The sequence below is a fragment of the Haematobia irritans genome, chromosome 4 (genome assembly GCF_050003625.1).
Source record: "Haematobia irritans isolate KBUSLIRL chromosome 4, ASM5000362v1, whole genome shotgun sequence".
NCBI lineage: Eukaryota > Metazoa > Arthropoda > Insecta > Diptera > Muscidae > Haematobia > Haematobia irritans.
Genome location: NC_134400.1, coordinates 189,725,443 through 189,747,339, shown reverse-complemented (window position 1 = coordinate 189,747,339; position 21,897 = coordinate 189,725,443). Strand labels below are relative to the sequence as shown.

The 21,897-nt window shown below is 35.7% G+C and overlaps 1 protein-coding gene across 2 annotated transcripts in view; it reads right to left on the bottom strand.

Annotated features, from left to right (window-relative positions):
• Window positions 1–4,017: 4,017 nt before the first annotated feature.
• Window positions 4,018–21,897, bottom strand: part of LOC142234697 (uncharacterized) — a 102,852-nt gene continuing 84,972 nt past the window's right edge. For both annotated transcript variants that reach the window (XM_075305876.1, XM_075305875.1), the window contains exon 8: window positions 4,018–5,028. In XM_075305876.1, the coding sequence (XP_075161991.1) occupies window positions 4,357–5,028 (672 nt within the window). In that variant the 3' untranslated portion in view covers window positions 4,018–4,356. The remainder of the gene's footprint in view (window positions 5,029–21,897) is intronic.

Sequence of the window (21,897 nt, the reverse complement as noted above, 5' to 3'; positions counted from 1 at the left end):
TTCGGCACACCACTTTATGGCCCGAAAATACTTCTAGATTTCCAATTTCAGGCAAATTGGATAAAAACTTCCGATTCTAGAAGCCCAAGAAGTAAACTCGGGATATCGGTCTATATGGGCGCTATACCAAAACATGGACCAATACTCACCATTAGTGGCACACCTCTTTATGGGCCTAAAATACCTATAAATTTCCAATTTTAGACAAATTGTATATAATCTACGGATTCTATAAACCCAAGATGTAAAATCGGGAGATCGGTCTATATGGGGGCTATACCAAAACATGGAACGATGCGGGCCATTTTCGGCACACCTTTTGATGGTCATCAAGTACCTCTAGATTTTCAATTTCAGGCAAATTGGATAAAAACTACGGTTTCTATAAGCCCAAGACCCCAAATCGGGAGGTCGGTTTATATGGGGACCATACCAAAATATGAACCGATGCTCAACATTTTGGGCACACCGTAAAGAGTTACGTTTCTAAAGTACTTCTCGATTTCCAATTTCAGATAAATTGGATAAAAACTGCGGTTTCTATAAGCCCAAGAAGTAAAATCGGGAGATCGGTCTATATGGGGGCTATACCAAACCATGGACCTATACTCACCATTTTTGGCACACTTCTTTATGGTCATAAAATACCTCTAGATTTCAAATTTCAGGCAAATTGGATAAAAACTACGATTTCTATAAGCCCAAGACCCCAAATCGGGAGGTCGATTTATATGGGGACTATATCAAAACCTGGACCCATATAGCCCATCTTCGAACTTGCGCTGCCTGCAGACAAAAGACGAGTTTGTGGAAAATTTCAGCACGTCTATTCGGCGGCGGACAATTATCCATTATAAAATCGATTTGAGGTAATCCGAATGGTAATGAGATTAGTTGTACAACCAAACTTACAATCAAATTTTCATTTCATTTACATTTTCTGAGCTAAATGGTTGCAAAGCTATTATAGAAACATGATACTGATGGATTTTGGGTTGAAAGTTAAACATTTTAACAAAAAATACAACAATTATTAATAAATTTTTCTGATTTAAATCAATATTTTTGATTACTTGGCGGCTAATTATGAGTCGAGATGAGTCGATATATTCGGCGGCGGCTTCGGCTGGAAGAAACTGGTCGGCGGCGGCTAAAATCGGCGGCGCGACTCGGCGGCTTCATTCTCTGGATTACAACAGACAGACGGACAGACGGACATCGTTATATCGTCTTAGAATTTCTCCCTGATCAAGAATATATATACTTTATATAGTCGGAAATCGATATTTCGTTGTGTTACAAACGGAATGACAAACTTATTATACCCCCGTCATCATTCTATGGTGGTGGGAATAAAAAGAAAATAATGCCACTATTAGAGTGGCCAAAAGCGGTGGATGAAAATCGGTTATCGGTTTTTATGAAAATCCAATTTTAGGTAGACCTGTAGAATCAGTGACCCCAATAAGCGGTTTTTTTATATGACATCAAATAAGACTTTCTTCCCAAAATAAAGTGGTTTTTTGAAGACCGGGTTGAATGGCTTATGGCGGATATTTGTTTCAAATACACCGCATATCGGTTTTGTCAAAAAGTCCGGATTTTAAAACCGATAAACCCCTATTTAAAAAATGGTTTTTATACCCTACACCATAGGATGGGGGGTATATTCCGTTTGTAACACATTGAAATATTGTTCTAAGACCCCATAAAGTATATATATTCTGGGTCGTGGTGAAATTCTGAGTCGATATAAGCATGTCCGTCCGTCCGTCTGTTGAAATCGCGCTAACTTCCGAACGAAACAATCTATCGACTTGAAACTTGACACAAGTAGTTGTTATTGATGTAGGTCGGACGGTATTGCAAATGGGCCATATCGGACCACTTTTACGTATAGCCCCCATATAAGCCGACGCTCAGATTTGGCTTGCGGAGCCTCTTGGAGGTGCAAAATTCATCCGATCCGGTTGCAATTTGGTACATGGTGTAAGTATGTGGTCTTTAACAACTACGCAAAAATTGGTCCACATCGGTCAATAATTATATATAGCCCCCATATAAACCGATCCCCAGATTTGGCTTGCGGAGCCTCAAAGAGAAGCAAATTTCATCCGATCCGGCTGAAATTTGGTACATGATGTTGGTATATGGTCTCTAACAACCATGCAAAAATTGGCCCATATCGGTCCATAATTATATATAGCCCCCATATAAACCGATCCCCAGATTTGGCTTGCGGAGCTTCTAAGAGAAGCAAATTTCATCCGATCCGACTAAAATTTGGTACATGGTGCTGGTATATGATCTTTAGTAACCATGCTAAAATTGGTCCACATCGGTCCATAATTATATATAGCCCCCTTATAAACCGATCCCCAGATTTGACCTCCGTAGCCTCATGGATGAGCAAAATTCATCCGATTCGATTGAAATTTGGTACGTGGTGTTAGTATGTGGTCTCTAACAACCATGCAAAAATTGGTCCACATCGGTCCATAATTATATATAGCCCCCATATAAACCGATCCCCCGATTTGGCTTGCGGAGTCTCTAAGAGAAACAAATTTCATCCGATCCGGCTGAAATTTGGTACATGGTTCTAGTATATGGTCTCTAACAAACATGCAAAAATTGGTCTACATCGGTCCATAATTATATAGCCCCCATATAAACCGATCCCCAGATTTGACCTCCGTAGCCTCATGGATGAGCAAAATTCATCCGATTCGGTTGAAATTTGGTACGTGGTCTCTAACAACCATGCAAAAATTGGTCCACATCGGTCCATAATTATACATAGCCCCCATATAAACCGATCCCCAGATTTGGCTTGCGGAGCTTCAAAAGAGAAGCAAATTTCATCCGATCCGGCTGAAATTTAGTACATGGTGTTAGTATATGGTCTCTAACAACCATACAGGAATTGGTCCATATCGGTCCATAATTATATGTAGCCCCCATATAAACCGATCCCCAGATTTGACCTCCGAAGCCCCTTGGAAGAGCAAAATTCACGTGATCCGGTTGAAATTTGGTACGTGGTGTTAGTATATGGTCTCTAACAACCATGCAAAAATTGGTCCATGCCCGCGTTAATTATATATAACCCCCATTTAAACCGATCCCAGATTTGTCAAAATGTTATTTCTATAGATTTTGTCAAAATTTTATTTCTATAGAAAATTTTGCCAAAATTTTATTTCTATACAAAATTTTGTCAAAATTTTATTTCTATAGAAAATTTTATTTCTATAGAAAGTTTTGTCAAAATTTTATTTCTATAGAAAATTTTGTCAAACTGAATTATATACGTACTTAATCGGCCTTTTGTTGAAAAGACGGTGTTACGAAGTTTTAAGATACCTTGCCATCGGCAAGTGTTACCGCAACAGTTTGGAGTAGAAGTTTCTATGCAATCCATCGTGGAGGGTACATAAGATTCGTCCTGGCCGAACTTACGGCCGTATATACTTGTTTTTATTACTCTAGTCCCAATTTGAGTTAGGTTAGAGCAGATATAGTGATAGCCGCATATTTCAGGCTCACTTAGACTATTCAGTCTATTGTGAAGTTCACCACATTGGTGAACTTCTCTCTTATCACTGAGTGCTGCCCGATGCAATACTAAGCTCAATGACAGGGGATCTCCTTTTTATAGCCGAGTCCGAACGACGTTCCACATTGCAGTGAAACCACTTAGAGAAGCTTTGAAGCACTCAGAAATGTCACCAGCATAACTGAGGTGGGATAATCCACCGCTGAAAAACTGTTTGGTCGAAACTAGGTTTGAACACACGATCCTGTGTGTGTGTAAGGCGGGCATGCCAATCATTGCACCACGGTGGCTCCCGATTTAAGTGTTGTATGGGCATTACTTTCACCCAGGTGATAAAGTACCTTTTGGCTTAGAAAAGTACTTTTGAGTACCATTTATGTTTTTATCATTCCTGGCCCATTTCTATACAATCCTGTTTTAGGCTATATCCTATAGATTAAAATTAATGTTGAAATCAATTTTGGTAAATGTTAGCATTTATTAAAATATAAATAAAAATTTTATTTATTTATTTCTTTATGAAAAAACAATTGCTTTTCGTTTATAATAATTATATAATGGTTAACAATAATTTTAATATAGTGAATATTAAAAAAAATAAATAATGCATTTAGATCTTATTTAAAATTTGGTCTAATAAATTGTCACAGCTTGGAAAACAAATAATTGGGATAAAGAAAAAAAAAATACTTGATTGTGGGAGTCAGGAATCCTTGGTTAATAAAAATTAAAAGCTAATATAAAAAATTAATTTTTTATAAAAAAAAAAAACAAAACTTATTTATTGCTCCATTCAGTTATTGATAACAATGCCAAAGTGGAATTTTTTCATTTAAAGGAGCCTCCTTCAACGAAGCCATTTGTTCTGCACCACTTGGTGTTATCCCCGGGCCAGATGCTGGGCCACCTACAATGACTGTGCCTAATACTAATTTCTTGGCCATTTTTGTTTTTGTGGCCAATGTAGTTTTTATCATGATTCTATCTAAATGCTCCAAATTTTGCAATGGTATACTGAGGGTGGCCACTTCATTGCCTACATCCCATTTGGTTGCCAAGGAAGGATAGAAATTTGGTGATTTCCATGAATCCACATAAATGCCGTTATCGTAGATGGTAGTTTTCACATAAACACTACCCGCAGTTGCCTCCAATTCATCTTTGACTTTATTCGAACAGCGCATACGTGATGTGGTCACTTTGAGGAGTAAATTATGGGGTCTCTTGGTATTCACGTTGCTAATGCCCATTTTACGTTTCATTTCTGATGTCATGCGATTATTCCAGGATTTGGCCTCTTTACTTGAGGTCACTGTAGATGTACTGGCCGTACTGTCATTGGAATCGAAACTCGAGTTGCCATTGTTGAGGGTTGAGGTTGTACTCTCACTGTTGGTTGGATCTATAGGCTCACAGACATCTTTTACCTCTAGGGCTATTTCGACAACACCTTTGGTGGAATTTGCTAACTGTAAGTAAAGATTTTGGGAAATTATATTATTTATGAATTAGTTAAATATATACAACACTCATTATTGAGGACAAATTCCACTGTACTAAAAAATTACTTAATTTTTCAAATTTTTTGCTTAAATTTTTTTTTCATTAAATTTGGGACACGAATCTTTGAAATTTACGTCCGCTAAAGTTATATGTTTTTCAAATAAGGCAAATTTCCCTTAATATAAAGACAACCATATCTGATTTAAAGAAATAATGTGTAAAATAACTGAGATGTTGAATCTTTGAATTACAGCTAAAAACAAGTATATACCAGAGAACCGCAACCGCCCAGTGTATTTAGTAAACACCAACATTTGCAATCTTAAAACACGAATTAGTAAAAAAAAATTTCAACCACCAATATCCAATGATCGGACGACTGTCGGTGTTTGTTAGAATGAGTGTTGATGTCTCGAAAACACCGTAGTAACAGGTCGGTCTAACAAAGAAAAACACATTTTTTTTTTGTCAAAATTCGTTTTTATTATTCAACATAGTTCCCTTCAAGAGCGATACAACGATTATAACGACCTTCCAATTTTTTGATACCATTCTGGTAGTACTCCTTCGGCTTTGCCTAAAAATAGGCCTCAGCTTCGGCGATCACCTCTTCACTGCAGCCAAATTTGTTTCCTGCGAGCATCCTTTTGAGGTCTGAGAACAAGAAAAAGTCGCTGGGGGCCAGATCTGGAGAATACGGTTGGAGGGGAAGCAATTCGAAGCCCAATTCATGAATTCTTGCCATCGTTCTCAATGATTTGTGGCACGGTGCGTTGTCTTGGTGGAACAACATTTTTTTTTCTTTTTCATATGGGGCCGTTTTGCCGCGATTTCGACCTTCAAACGCTCCAATAACGCCATATAATAGTCACTGTTGATGGTTTTTCCCTTCTCGAGATAATCTATAAAAATTATTCCAAGCGCATCCCAAAAAACAAGGGCCATTACTTTGCCAGCGGACTTTTGAGTCTTTCCACGCTTCGGAGATGGTTCAACGGTCGCTGTCCACTCAGCCGTCTGTCGATTGGACTCAGGAGTGTAGTGATGGAGCCATGTTTCATCCATTGTCACATATCGACGGAAAAACTCGGGTGTATTACGAGTTAACAGCTGCAACCACCGCTCAGAATCATAAACCCGTTGTTGGTTTTGGTCAAATGTGAGCTCGCGCGGCACCCATTTTGCACAGAGCTTCCGCATATCCAAATATTAATGAATGATATGACCAACACGTTCCTTTGATATCTATCTCGATCAACTTCATTTTACGGTCATTCAAAATCATTTTGTGGATTTTTTGGATGTTTTCGTCAGTAACCACCTCTTTCGGGCGTCCACTGCGTTCACCGTCCTCCGTGCTCATTTCACCACGCTTGAATTTTGCATACCAATCAATTATTGATATTGATTTCCCTGGGGCAGAGTCCGGAAACACATTATCAAGCCAAGTTGTTGCCTCCACCGTATTTTTCCCCTTGAGAAAACAGTATTTTATCAAAACACGAAATACCTTTTTCCATTTTTTTTTCACAATAACAAAAGTTGCTTCACAAAAGACGCTCTATCTCACAAACTAATTGACTTACAGACGTCAATATTTGACACGAATCATTTGAAGGTTGGTACTATATAAAAATAATATGCATTTAATACTAGCGACGCCATCTATGAGTCAGACCAGGGACTTATCAGCCAACCTGTTAAAGCAATCACACAAATTGGTCACCCATCAGTGCTGCCGCTACTACTTCAATCGAAGTATTTTGCTTCGTTTTCACAAAATTTACTTCGTCACTCCTTCTTCCAAAAATCTGCTTCACTTTTTGTTCTGCTTCAAATTTTTCCCCATATTACCTAATTGTTTGTCCTATTCCTTTAATTACGATGAACATAGCGGTTTTAATCATTGAATTATTAACCGATGTGGACCAATTTTTGCATAGTTGTTAGAGACCATATACTTACACCATGTACCAAATTTCAGCCGGATCGGATGAAATTTGGTTCTCTTAGAGGCTCCGCAAGCCAAATTTGGGGGTCCGTTTATATGGGGGCTATACGTAAAAGTGGACCGATATGGCCCATTTGCAATACCATCCGACCTACATCAATAACAATAATAGCTTCTTTCGTTCGGAAGTTGGCGTGATTTCAACAGATGGTCGGACGGACATGCTCAGATCGACTCAGAATTTCACCACGACCCAGAATATATGTACTTTATGGGGTCTTAGAGCAATATTTCGATGTGTTACAAACGGAATGACAAAGTTAATATACCCCCATCCTATGGTGGAGGGTTTAACAAAATGAATTCTATTGTTTTGATTTCAAAAATGTATGCTACTTCAATTTTATTCAATCTACTCCACATTTTTCCAAAATCTACTTCACTCAATTTTTCACTAGCGGCAGCACTGTTACCCATATCTCAGCAGTTTGGTATTCTCTTATTTGGTACTCTCTCAATTCTCTTGAGCTAATGCCAACTGCTAGTAATATTTGTTAGTGAGTGCAATCACACTTAAGTGCCAACCTCGTTTTTATACCCACCAACATAGAATGGTGACAGGGGTATAATAAGTTTGTCATTCCGTTTGTAACACATCGAAATATCGATTTCCTACTATATATATATATATATATATTCTTGATCAGGTAGAAATTCTATGACGATATAACGATGTCCGTCTGTCTGTCTGTCTGTTGTAATCACGCTACAGTCTTCAATAATGAAGCAATCGTGCTGAAAATTTGCACAAACTCGTCTTTTGTCTACAGGCAGGTCAAGTTCGAAGATGGGCTATATCGGTCCAGGTTTTGAAATAGTCCCCATATAAACCGACCTCCCGATTTGGGGTCTTGGGCTTATAGAAATCGTAATTTTTATTCAATTTACCTGAAATTGGAAATCTAGAAGTATTGTAGGACCACAAATACGTGTGCCAAAAATTGTGAGTATCGGTCCATGTTTTGGTATAGCCCCCATATAGACCAATCTCCCGATTTTACTTCTTGGGCTTATAGACACCGCAGTTTTTATTCAATTTACCTGAAATTGGAAATCTAGAGCAGCGTTGCCAGAATTGTTTCACAAAAAACCGCTAGATTTGTTCAAAAAACTAGCCAAAAAAGCTAAAAAATTTTAAAAAATAGCTAGAAAAAAAGCTAAAATGTTTTGTATCAAAAATCACATTTGTGATTGAAATTTAACAAACTTAAAGGCTTTATTTCACTTAAAATACATATTATTTTAATTGTATTCATTTTAATTCAATTTCTGTGAGACTGTAAGAAAATTCAAGTCATATTAGCTCTGTTTGCATACTCGATACATTTTGATTACTATCACAAATTTTTACTGGAAGTCCTTCGTTTATATTTCCTAGTAAAATTATTTTTCCCAGTAAACTTGCAATTGTCAGCTGGTTAATCATCAACAAGTCCAATGTGCGATATATTGCACAATGTCACATAGAACTGCATAAGAAAATATCAATATATTTCGTTTTAACTGAATTAATGATAAATTCGTGAACCCAAGAGAATAAAACCCATTCTAACTGTCTTGCAAGTTTATATTGAATAACTTTTATTCGAAAATTTCCCATACAAACCTATTGTTGTCTAATTTTCGTAAATGTAAATCCATTCCATTAATATATAGCAGATTTGTTTTGATCCTATCACTACGAATTTTTTCATTGCATTTTTTTGATGTTAAAAAAAATAATACCACATTCAAAACTTTATTTCCTTAATTATTTCTATGTTCGGTTCCAAAGATTTTGTACACTAATGATATTGGTATTGATTCCGAGTCAAATTTGAATTTATTCGTTTTTTCAGCTTTTTCGTCATGAGCTATCACAGTGCTTTAAAAACGTGCTAACGACAACTTAAATTTCCAAATTCAGACTCGACTTTAAGTAGAAATTATTCTATGTATACGTTTTTAAAATAAAATGTTGAAAAACCTCTTCTATTTTTGAACGCTATTTTGGTTTGTGGTCAAGATACAAAAACTCCACAAATTTAAAGACTATTTCATTAATTTTAAGAATTTTTTAGAATTGACCCTAGCCTTCTTTCATGAAAAAATACCCATTTTTAAGTTGAATCACTTAACTATAAGGACAAAAAGAATTTATCGGCTATTGAAGAAGAGAAATTCACAAATGCTATTATAACCAAATTATAATAACATAAAAAGGATAAACGAGTCAAATGCTAATATTCCTAATAATTTACTGACAGTTTATATAAGGAATTGAAATATGTGGAAAACCTTATTCTGGCAGCAAGGCATAGATAAAAACGAAGTTTTATCCATATTTCAATAGGAACATGTCGAAAATAAAAAAAGCCAAAATTAGCTAAAAGGGTCATGAAAAAAAGCCAGAAAAAAAGCTAAAAGCTAAATGCATTTTTTCCCCGCTAAACGTCTTCAAAAAAAGCCAAATCTAGCGGGAAAAAAGCTAAATTGGCAACGCTGATCTAGAGGTATTGTAGGACCACAAATACGTCTGCCAAAAATTGTGAGTATCGGTCCAATATTTTGGTATGGTCCCCATATAAAACGACCTCCCGATTTGGGATCTTGGGCTTATAGAAACCGAAGTTTTTATCCAATTTGTCTAGAGGTATTTTAGGACCATAAAGAGGTGTGCCGAAAATGGTGAGTATCGGTCCATATTTTGGTATAGCCCCCATATAGACCGATTTCCCGATTTTACTTCTTGGGCTTCTAGAATCCGAAGTTTTTATCCTATTTGCCTAAAATTGGAAATCTAGAGGTATTTTCGGGTCATAAAGAGGTGTGCCGGTGAGTATCGGTCCATATTTTAGTATAGCCCCCATAAGACCGATCTCCCAATTTAACTCCTTGGGTTTCTAGAAACCGTAGTTTTTATTTGATTTGCCTGAAATTGTAAATATTCTGGTATTTTAGGCTCACAAAAATGCGTATCGGATTAAGTTTTTATCGGTCCATTTGGTAATGCCTCCATATAGACCGACTTCACTTCTTGAGGGTGTAGAAGGCGCACTGATCATGAAAATTGCTTGAAACTCAATGTAACATTTCCAGATTTTACTTCTACAGATTTAAGATTTCAAATCAAGACGTTATTTTATAATTTTCTTGCACACTTACAAGAGATGTTAATGATTCCTCTAAAACTCAAACAAAAATGGTTCATATAAATCCAGAATCTGATATAGTCCTCATAGGTGAAATCTTTAAATTTATCTTCGGGAAGTGTCCTCAAGCCCTCCTGAAATTTCAAAGGAAACCCTAATATTTGGTTCATGGTGGTGGGTATTTAAGATTCGGCCCGGCCGAACTTACTGCTGTATATACTTGTTTGTTTACCGATCTTTGTTACGATGTCGATTGGTTTAAGATTGCAAGACACTGCATTAGAGGTGTGCACGTGACACGAAATTATCGTGACTCAAGAACATTTTGGTGACTCACGCGTGAGTCACGCTGACGACAACGGCGTGAGTGATTAACGGCGTGATTAACCAACCAAATGTCGTGCGTGATCGTGAGTCACGAAAATAATATCTTCGTGAGTGTGCGTGAGTAACGAAATTCGGAAAAACACGCTTACGAAAATAATCCCGCTTACGAACATAAAATGCTTACGAGTTGAATTCATTTATAATTTTAGTGACATCCTCAGTGATGAGGCACATTTTCACCTCAGTGAATTCGTCAATAAACAGAATTGCCGCATTTGGGCGAATGAGAATCCAAGAGTGATTGTCGAAAAACCAATGCATCCACAAAGAGTGACTGTTTGGTGCGGTTTATGGACTGTCGACATCATCGGGCCGTATTTTTTCCAAAATGAGGCCGGTCAGGCAGTTACTGTGAATGGTGTTCGCTATCGTGAGATGATAACGAACTTTTTATGACCCGAATTGGAAGATATGGATGTGGACGATATGTGGTTTCAGCAGGACTGTGCCACTTGCCACACAGCTAACGAAACAATGGCTCTTTTGCGCAACAAATTCAATGGCCGTGTTATCTCACGTAATGGCGATGTCAACGGTGATTTGACACCGTTGGACTTTTTTCTTTGGGGCTATTTGAAAGAAAAGGTGTACGTCGATAAGCCAGCAACAATTCAAGAGCTAAAGGTTGAGATAATTCGGCACATTGACGGCATAGAACCTCCATTATGCCTCAGCGTCATCGAAAATTTGGACCATCGGATGAAGGTGTGCCACCGAGGTCGCGGCGCCCATTTGGCCGATATTTTGTTCCATACATAATTGGGTAATACCAATATATCATAATAAAATAAAATTACAACAATTTCCTAAATAGTTTGTGTTTTATTCAAAATCAACATCGGCCCTTGAAATTTTAGCCACCCTTTACTAGTGGTGTGTAAGATTGCAATATGAAAAAAAGCCACCGGTTGCAGTTCTCTGGTATATACGGCCGTAAGTTCGGCCAGGTCGAACCTTATGTACCCTCCACCATGGATTGCGTAGAAACTTCATCCACAATTAAATTACTTGGCTCGCGGCCGATGGCAAGGCATCTTAAAACATCTTATTTAAGTCCATGCGGGATATATAGTAGACAAAAGAAAGCTCGATTGAATACGTATATATTCAGTTCTTGACCGGTATGTATAGGGAAGAAATAATTACGAACCGATATGAACTTTTGTGCGGTAATTATAGAGCCAGAATTGAAATATCGGGGTCGCTTTATATGGGGGCTATATACAATTATGAACGCGAGTCTACGAATAATGGCAGATTTTTTACTGTTTGGTAGATTGGTGGAATTCTTGATGTTTTGAAAGATTTTGCAAAATATTCCTCTGCAACTATGAAATGCTTCATAAATATTCTATAGAAATAAAATTTTTACAAAACTTTCTACAGAAATAAAATTTTAACAAAATTTTCTACAGAAATAAATTTTTGACAAAATTTTCTATAGATATAAATTTTTGACGAAATTTTGTATAGAAATTATATTTTGACAACATTTCCTAAATACATAAAATATTAACAAAATTTTCTATAGAAATTAAAATTTTGAAAAAATTTTCTATGAAATATAAAATTTTGACAAAATTTTCTTAGCAATAAAATGTTGGTAAATAGATTATTTTTGGCTCGAGTGGCAGTCGTGATTTTTCTGTGATTGGGGATCGGTTTATTTGGGGGCTATATATAATATAGATAAGGACCAATTTTGACGTAATAAGTTTCAACCGGATCGGATGAATTTTGCTCCTCCAAGAGGCTCCGGAGGTCAAATCTGGGGATCGGTTTATATGGGGGCTATACATAATTATGGACCGATATGGACCAATTCTGGTATGGTTGTTATATACCATATACAAACATCAAATTTCAGCCGGATTGGATGACAGTTGCTTCTCTTTGAGGCCCCGCAAGCCAAATCTGGGGATCGGCTTATATAGGGGCTATATATAATCATGGACCGATATGCACCAATTCTGGCATGGTTGTTAGAGACCATATACCAACATCATGTACCAAATTTCAGCCGGATTGGATGACAGTTGCTCCTCTTTGAGGCCCCGCAAACCAAATCTGGGGAACGGTTTATATGCACTGTTAGAAAAATATGTTTTTCATATGTTCCGATATAAATAAAATGTGTTTCGGGCACAATTTTAAAACACAATATATTTAAGTGCAAACATGTAATGTTCCTAAACTAACACAAAATGTTTGGGACATCTATATTAATATGTTAGAATATATTATGTTTGGGGCATGAATGTTTCATAAAAATCATATGTGTGAATGCAAACATATATAAATTTACAAATTTCGACTAAACATACATATGTTGTGATATTTTATTCCAAGCGACAGAGAGAGAGAGAGTATAGAGAAAGAAATAGAGATGGAAACCGGGAGAGTTGACGAAATATATCAACATAACACAGCAAAAGAATCAAAAGAGAACAATGTCTGTGAAACCACTTGTATGTTGTTTCGGAAAACTGTTTTAAATATTAAATATTAAAATAAGTTTAAATATTATTTAATTTGAATAAAGAGAATGGACATTCGGAACCAAGAGAATAGACATTTGAAAAACAAACAGCATATGTTTTCGCCTTGAGAGCAGCATTTTATATATGTGTGGACATGTGTTTTGTTTATCATTTCGGCATTATGGGCACAATTTTTTTCTTGGTTCGTTAAAAGAAATCAGAGGTCTTCAGAAAAATAACGAAAGGGCACTATACTCTTTCTAGAGTTAGGACAATAAAATAAAAAAGGAGGAAATAGTGAAAAATTAAACAATAAAATGTATAAAAACAAAGTTTAGTTCCTCTTTATTAATAAGTAGTCCCAGAGGAGTTGACGGACACCTTCAAATATAAAAGCGGGCATTAAGTTCGAGTTTTGCAGCTAAAACAATTTAAAAAGTTTATTTTCTTTAAAATGAATTATTAAAGAAAAATAAAAGGCATTTTAGAGCGATGGTTTTAAATGCTAGTAAAAAACTGTTCACGCCTAAATAAATTTATGTTTGTATTATAAAATTATTTATATATTATACTCGACTCCACGTTCATCTTTTGTTAGAGTTTTTGAATTCCTTCCAAATTTTGAAGTTAAATTAAAACAAGTATATACGGCCGTAAGTTCGGCCAGGCCGAAGCTTATGTACCCTCCATCATGGATTGCGTAGAAACTTCATCTAAACACTGCCATCCACAATCGAATTACTTAAGTTGCGGTAACGCTTGCCGATGGCAAGGTATCTTAAAACCTCCTAACACCATCTTCTAAATTGTATGTAAGTCCATACGTGGTATATATTAAATCAAAAAAGATCGATCCAATACGTATATAATTCAGTTTGACAAAGTAGGCATAAAATTTTGACAAAATTTTCTACAGAAATAAAATTTTAAAAAAATTTTCTATAGAAATAAAATTTTAACAAAAATTTCTACAAAAATAAAATTTTCACAAAATTTTCTATAGAAATAAAAATTTTGACAAAATTTTCTATAGAAAGAAAATTTTCACAAAAATTTCTGCAGAAATAAAATTTTAACAAAATTTTCTATAGAAATAAACTTTTGACAAAATTTTCTATAGAAATAAAATCTTGGTAAATTATTTTTGACTCGAGTGGCAACCATGATTATGAACCGAATAAAATTTGAACAAAATTTTCTATAGAAATAAAATTTTGACAAAATTTTCTATAGAAATAAAATTTTGACAATGATGAAAATTTTATTATGAACCGAATAAAATTTTAACAAAATTTTCTCTGGAAATAACATTTTGACAAAATTTTCTATAGAAATAAAATTTTGGTAGATTATTTTTGGCTCTAGTGGCAACCATGATTATGAACCGATATGGACCAATTTTTGTGTGATTGGACCAATTTTAGTATGGTTGTTAGCGACCATATACTAACACCATGTGCCTAATTTTAACCGGATCGGATGAATTTTGCTCCTCCAAGAGGTTCCGGAGGTCAAATCTGGAGAATGTTTTATATGGGGGCTATATATAATTATAGACCGATATGGACCAATTCTGGCACGGTTGTTAAAGATCATATACTAACACCATGTTCCAAATTACAACCGGATCGGATGCAATTTGCTCCTCTTTGAGGCTTCGCAAGCCAAATCTGGAAATCGGTTTATATGGGGGCTATATATAATTATGGACCGATGTGAACCAATTTTTGCATGGTTGTTAAAGACCATATACCAACACCATGTACCAAATTTCAGCCGGATCGGATGAAATTTGCTTCTCTTTTAGGCTCCGCAAGCCAAATCTGGAGATCGGTTTATATGGGGGCTATATATAATTATGGACCGATGTGGACCAATTTTTGCATGGTTGTTAGAGACCATATACCAACACCATATACCAAATTTCAGCCGGATCGGATGAAATATGCTTCTGTTAGAGGCTCCACAATCCAAATATGAGGGTCCCTTTATATGGGGGCTATACGTAAAAGTGGACCGATATGGCCCATTTTCAATACCATCCGACCTACATCGATAACAACTACTTATGCCAAGTTTCAAGTCGATAGCTTGTTTCGTTCGGAAGTTAGCGTGATTTCAACAGACGGACGGACGGACATGCTTAGATCGACTCAGAATTTCACCACGACCCAGAATATATATACTTTATGGGGTCTTAGAGCAATATTTCGATGTGTTACAAACGGAATGACAAAGTTAATATACCCCCATCCTATGATGGAGGGTATAAAAAGTGTTCGTTCGGAGCAGGGATTGAACCCACGACCCTTTGCATGAAAGGCAGACATGCTAACCACTGCTCCACGTGGCAAACAAATGTATGTTTCTGTTAAATAATGTTATGTTTGCATGGGCTTGTGGGCGCTGCAAACTATGCTATATAAATGAAATTTATAACGATAATTATCTACTGGTGACTATAACAGCTACGTAGCCCAGTGGACAGTGTGTTGGCTTACAAACTGTGTTGTCCTCGGTTCGATTCTCCGTGCAGGCGAAAGGTAAAATTTAAAAAATTTATAAAAGTGAATAATTTCTTCAACATTATTTGTATTACAGAAAAAGGTGCCAAGAACTAAAAAAATTCGTGGAAGTGAAAATTACGAGTATGTTAGGGAATGAGCACAATCGTCTTTGGGAAAAATTCTTCCAAGCATATAATATTTTTGGGCTCAAAATGCTTCCAAACATATAATATGTTCACATAAAACAAACATATTAATGTTTCGGCAGTATCCAATTATATATGTGCTTCCTGCAAAATATGTTTAGAACATATGTTAAAGAAGCGATTTTTTTTGAGGGTGTGGGGCTATATATAATTATGGACCGATGTGGACCAATTTTTGCATGGTGTTAGAGACCATATACCGACCTGGCCGAACTTACGGCCGTATATACTTGTTTTCTTTTTGTTTATTTTTTTGGTATTCTAAACCGTTAATTGCATATTTTATTACATTATTAGGTCAATAGCTTATGAGTGTATACCAATTTAGATATAATAAGATGTAAGATTATAAAAACATTATATATAATAATTATAAAATTGATCACAAAAAATACATTTAAAAAATATATATCCATTTAGAATTCAAAACATTTATATCCCATTACTATTATTTAAAGTAAAAAAAAAAAACATTATAATGCAACACAGATGAAAAAGAGGGTTTTGCATATGTTTCGGTGTAAAAAATATAGGTTTGAAACTGCATTTTTGACAAATTGCTTTCATGGGCAAACATATTATGTTCATTTCCTAGTATATGTTTGTAATAAATATGTTAGAGCATATAATCTAAAAACACTTTGTTTTTAATTTAATGATTGGTGGCAAACATATATTTATTTAAAAATTTCGTATAAACATATATATGTTTACAAAGTTAAAGAGAGAGAGGGATTATAAAAGAGAATGAAATAAAGATGGCGAATGAGAGACTTCAAGAATCAAATGGGAGTAAATGGTTGTCGCTCTACCTGAGAGACGGGAGCCACCGTGGTGCAATGGTTAGCATGCCCGCCTTGCATACACAAGGTCGTGGGTTCGATTCCTGCTTCGACCGAACACCAAAAAGTTTTTCAGCGGTGGATTTTCCCACCTCAGTAATGCTGGTGACATTTCTGAGTGTTTCAAAACTTCTCTAAGTAGTTTCACTGCAAGGTGGAACGCCGTTCGGACTCGGCTATAAAAAGGAGGTCCCTTGTCATTGTGCTTAACATGGAATCGGGCAGCACTCAGTGATAAGAGAGAAGTTCACCAATGTGGTATCACAATGGACTGAATAGTCTAAGTGAGCCTGATACATCGGGCTGCCACCTAACCTAACCTAACCCACCTGAGAGACATATTTTCTTGTGAATAAATGCGCTTTTATGAATGCGTTCATTTTGGGTATGATAATGAGACTTATTATTTTTAAGTCTAAACCAAACCTCTGCAACGAATACACAATCAATTACTTCAAGCACACGCCATACAATTCGAGTAGTAACTTCTTGCCCATTTCTAAAACGAATAAAATATAAACCTTGCAAATTGTGAACCAGAACACATAGAACCCAATAAAGCAAGTACCAAACATTGCTCTGAAGTATTCGAATGTACTCGGAATTCCAATTCCATACGTTTTATAATTTCCATTGTTGTGTAGATGAAGTTACTTCGTTCTCTCAACTATAAGAGTATGATACACACACACTTCATTCCTATGTTGTTTGTTGTGGGCACATACAACTGACTTCTGCCAATCGACACGACACGAAGTAACTATCAACCGAAAAATAAACGCAATCGTCGATCAGTTGTGTTTATTTTTCGGTTGATAGTTACTTCGTGTCGCATACGAAGTTTCTTCTTTGCTAAAGCAAAATATTCTATCTTCACTAAAAATGTTATGTTTTACTCGTATCGTGACGATTATAACAGAACCGAAATATTGAAAAGAATGTGATGGCTCTGCAATTATTGAAACTGTAATCGTTTTACAGTGTTTCTGTTATATTCATTAGTCGAAGTATTCGAAGTATTCGTGGAGTGTATTGCTTTCACTAGAACATCGATTACTTCGAATAGGCTTGTGCAGGCCTGCGGTCTAAACATTATTACTTTACACTGCACACACACAATTTTTTTTCTGATTCAATCACGAAATTAATTGATCCAATTAATTTTTTTAATTGAATGGTCTTCAATCACGAAATGATAGTATCAATCACAGTTTTAATTGGACATTTAAATAATGCTTCATTAAAAAATTAATTGATTCCATTACCAAATTTCAATTAATTATTTAATTGATTGAATTACAAATTTAATTGATGTTGATTGCAATACTCATTTTACTTTCTTAACTTACTTAGTGTTTTTAGTTTGATTAAAAGATTGATTTTTATACCCTGCGCCACTCTGTGGAACAGGGTATTATAAGTTAGTGCATATGTTTGTAACACCCAGAAGGAGACGAGATAGACACATTGTGTCTTTGGCAATAACGCTCAGGGTGGGTCCCTGAGTCGATATAACCATATCCGTCCGTCCGTCTGTCTGTGAACACATTTTTGTGATCAAAGTCTAGGTCGCAATTTAAGTCCAATCGCCTTCAAATTTGGCACATGTTCCTAATTTGGGTCAGAATAGAAACCTATTGATTTTGGAAGAAATCGGTACAGATTTAGATATAGCTCCCATATATATCTTTCGCCCGATATGCACTAATATGGAGCCAGCAGCCAGAGTTTTATACCGATTTGCTTGAAATTTTGTACAAACATAACACTTAATCGTATAGTCAAGTGTGCAAAGTTTGATTGAAATCGGTTCCGATTTAGATATAGCTCCCATATATATCTTTCGCCCGATATGGACTAATATGGTCCTAAAAGCCAGAGTTTTGGCCCAATTTGGTTGAAATTGTGCACAGGGAGTAGATTTAGCTTTGTAGCTATGCGTGCCAAATTTGGAATCGGTTCAGATTTAGATATAGCTCCCATATATAGCTTTCGCCCGATTTACACTCATATGACCACAGAGGCCAATTTTTTGCTCCGATTTAGTTGAAATTTTGCACAGGGACTAGATTTAGCATTGTAGCTATGTGTGCTAAATGTGGTTGAAATCGGTTCAGATTTAGATATAGCTCCAATATATAGCTCTCGCCCGATTTACACTCATATGACCACAGAGGCCAATTTTTTGCTCCGATTTAGTTGAAATTTTGCACAGGGAGTAAAATTAGCATTGTAGCTATGCGTGCCAAATTTGGTTGACATCGGTTCAGATTTAGATATATCTCCCATATATAGCTTTCGCCCGATTTACACTCATATGACCACAGAGGCCAATTTTTAACTCCGATTTAGTTGAAATTTTGCACAGGTAGTAGAATTAGCATTGTTGCTATGCGTGCCAAATTTTATTGAAATAGGTTCAGATTTAGATATAGCTCCCATATATATGTTTTTCTGATTTCGACAAAAATGGTCAAAATACCAACATTTTCCTTGTTAAATCGCCACTGCTTTGTCGAAAAGTTGTAAAAATGACTCTAGTTTTCCTAAACTTCTAATACATATATATCGAGCGATAAATCATAAATAAACTTTTGCGAAGTTTCCTTAAAATTGCTTCAGATTTAAATGTTCCCATAAATTTTTACTAAAATTGTGTTCCACCCTAGTGCATTAGCCAACTTAAATTTTGACTCTATAGATTTTGTAGAAGTCTATCAAATTCTGTCCAAATCGAGTGATATTTAAATGTATGTATTTGGGACAAACCTTTATATATAGCACCCAACACATTTGACGGATGTGATATGGTATCGAAAATTTAGTTCTACAAAGGGGTGCAGGGTATAATATAGTCGGCCCCGCCCGACTTTAGACTTTCCTTACTTGTTTTTAAATAAATTTTTAGTTAAACATTAAAAAAAGTCCATCACTTTTGACTTACTCTTCCGAGTTTGATTGAAAAGTTAATTGTATCAATTAATTTTTTAATTAAAAATTTTAAAAAATTCAATCATTGACTTAATTTAGTTAATGTTTGAATCTTGATTAAAAAGTTAATTGTATCAATTAATTTATTAATTGAAACCATTTTCAAGTTCAATCAACTTTTTAATTGGAAATAGTATCCACAAAAAAAAAAAATTTTCTGATTCAATCACGAAATTAACTGATCCAATTAATTTTTTAATTGAAATGTCTTCAATCACAGAAATGATAGTATCAATTAAAAAATTAATTGAAAGTCAATTAAAAATTAATTGATCCAATTAAAAAATTTATTGATACTATTAATTTGTGTGATTGATTTTTATTTCAATTACAAAAATTGTTGAATCAATTAAATTTTAATTGGATATTTTTCAAAACTCAATTAAGATTTTAATTGGAAAAATGTTCGTGAAATTTGTATCTGTGTAGTAGTAGTATTCTTTATTTAAATTTCATTAAATTACAATTCAAATAATTGAATAAAAGTAAGCAATATATGTATGTATAATTGAAATATAAGAAAGATAGGATTCATTCGACTATGACCTTAGGTCGTCAGTCTTTTTTAATATTTTACATAAAATTTGAAAGATATACATTTTTTGATTTAAATATAAGTTGTATTCACTTAGTAGATACGTTCTATATTGAGTACATACTCTGATGAAAGAAGCTAAAATTTTCCAGCTAATTATAAACCCATTTAGTATTGATATAAGTTCATGCTCTTCAAGGAATATCCTTTGGAAGTACATTTTTTTTGAATATTGTACTGCTCAGCCATCCCACTGAGAGATTTGCGCCTGTCGATGGCCGTTTTCGAGTTGAGGAACACAGCGTCCAAGGATTTTATTGCAGGTTGACGCAATCCATGATGGAGGGTACATAAGATTCGGCCTGCCCGAACTTACGGCCGTATATACTTGTTTTTTGTTTTTATTTTATTTATTTAAGCGAATACATAACAGGTTGGCTGATAAGTCCCCGGTCTAACAAAGAAAAACACATTTTTTTGTCAAAATTAGTTTTTATTATTCAACAAAGTTCCCTTCAAGAGCGATACAACGATTATAACGACCTTCCAATTTTTTGATACCATTTTGGTAGTACTCCTTCGGTTTTGCCCCAAAATAGGCCTCAGTTTCGGCGATCACCTCTTCGTTGCAGCCAAATTTTTTCCCTGCGAGCATCCTTTTGAGGTGTGAGACCAAGAAAAAGTCGCTGGGGGACAGATCTGGTGAATACGGTGGGTGGGGAAGAAATTGGAAGCCCAATTCATGAATTTTTACCATCGTTCTCAATGGCTTGCGGCACGGTGCGTTGTCTTGGTGGAACAACGCACTTTTTTCTTCTTCATATGGAGCCGTTTTGCCGCGATTTCGACCTTTAAACGCTTCAATAACGCCATATAATAGTCCCTGTTGATGTTTTTTCCCTTCTCAAGATAATCGATAAAAATTATTCCATGCGCATCCCAAAAAACAGAGGCCATTACTTTGCCAGCGGACTTTTGAGTCTTTCCACGCTTCGGAGACAGTTCAGCGGTCACTGTCCACTCAGCCGACTGTCGATTGGGCTCAGGAGTGTAGTGATGGAGCCATGTTTCATCCATTGTCACATATCGACAGAAAAACTCGGGTGTATTACGAGTTAACAGCTGCAAACACCGTTCAGAATCATCAATACGTTGTTGTGTTTGGTCAAATGTGAGCTCGCGCGGCACCCATTTTGCACAGAGCTTCCGCATATCCAAATATTGATGAATGATATGACCAACACGTTCCTTTGATATCTTTAAGGCCTCTGCTATCTCGATCAACTTTTTTTTTATGTTTTCGTCGGTAATCACCTCTTTCGGGCGTCCACTGCGTTCACCGTCCTCCGTGCTCATTTCACCACGCTTGAATTTTGCATACCAATCAATTATTGTTGATTTCCCTGGGGCAGAGTCCGGAAACTCATTATCAAGTCAAGTTTTTGCTTCCACCGTATTTTTTCCCTTCAGAAAATAGTATTTTATCAAAACATGAAATTCCTTTTTTCCCATTTTTTGTCACAATAACAAAAGGTGCTTCACAAAAGACGCTCTATCTCACAAACTAATTGACTTACAGACGTCAAATTTTGACACGAGTCATTTGAAGGTTGGTACTATATAACAAGTATATACGGCCGTAAGTTCGGCCAGGCCGAATCTTATGTACCCTCCACCATGGATTGCGTAGAAACTTCTACTGAAGCCGATGGTAAGGTATTTTAAAATATATATTATATACAACT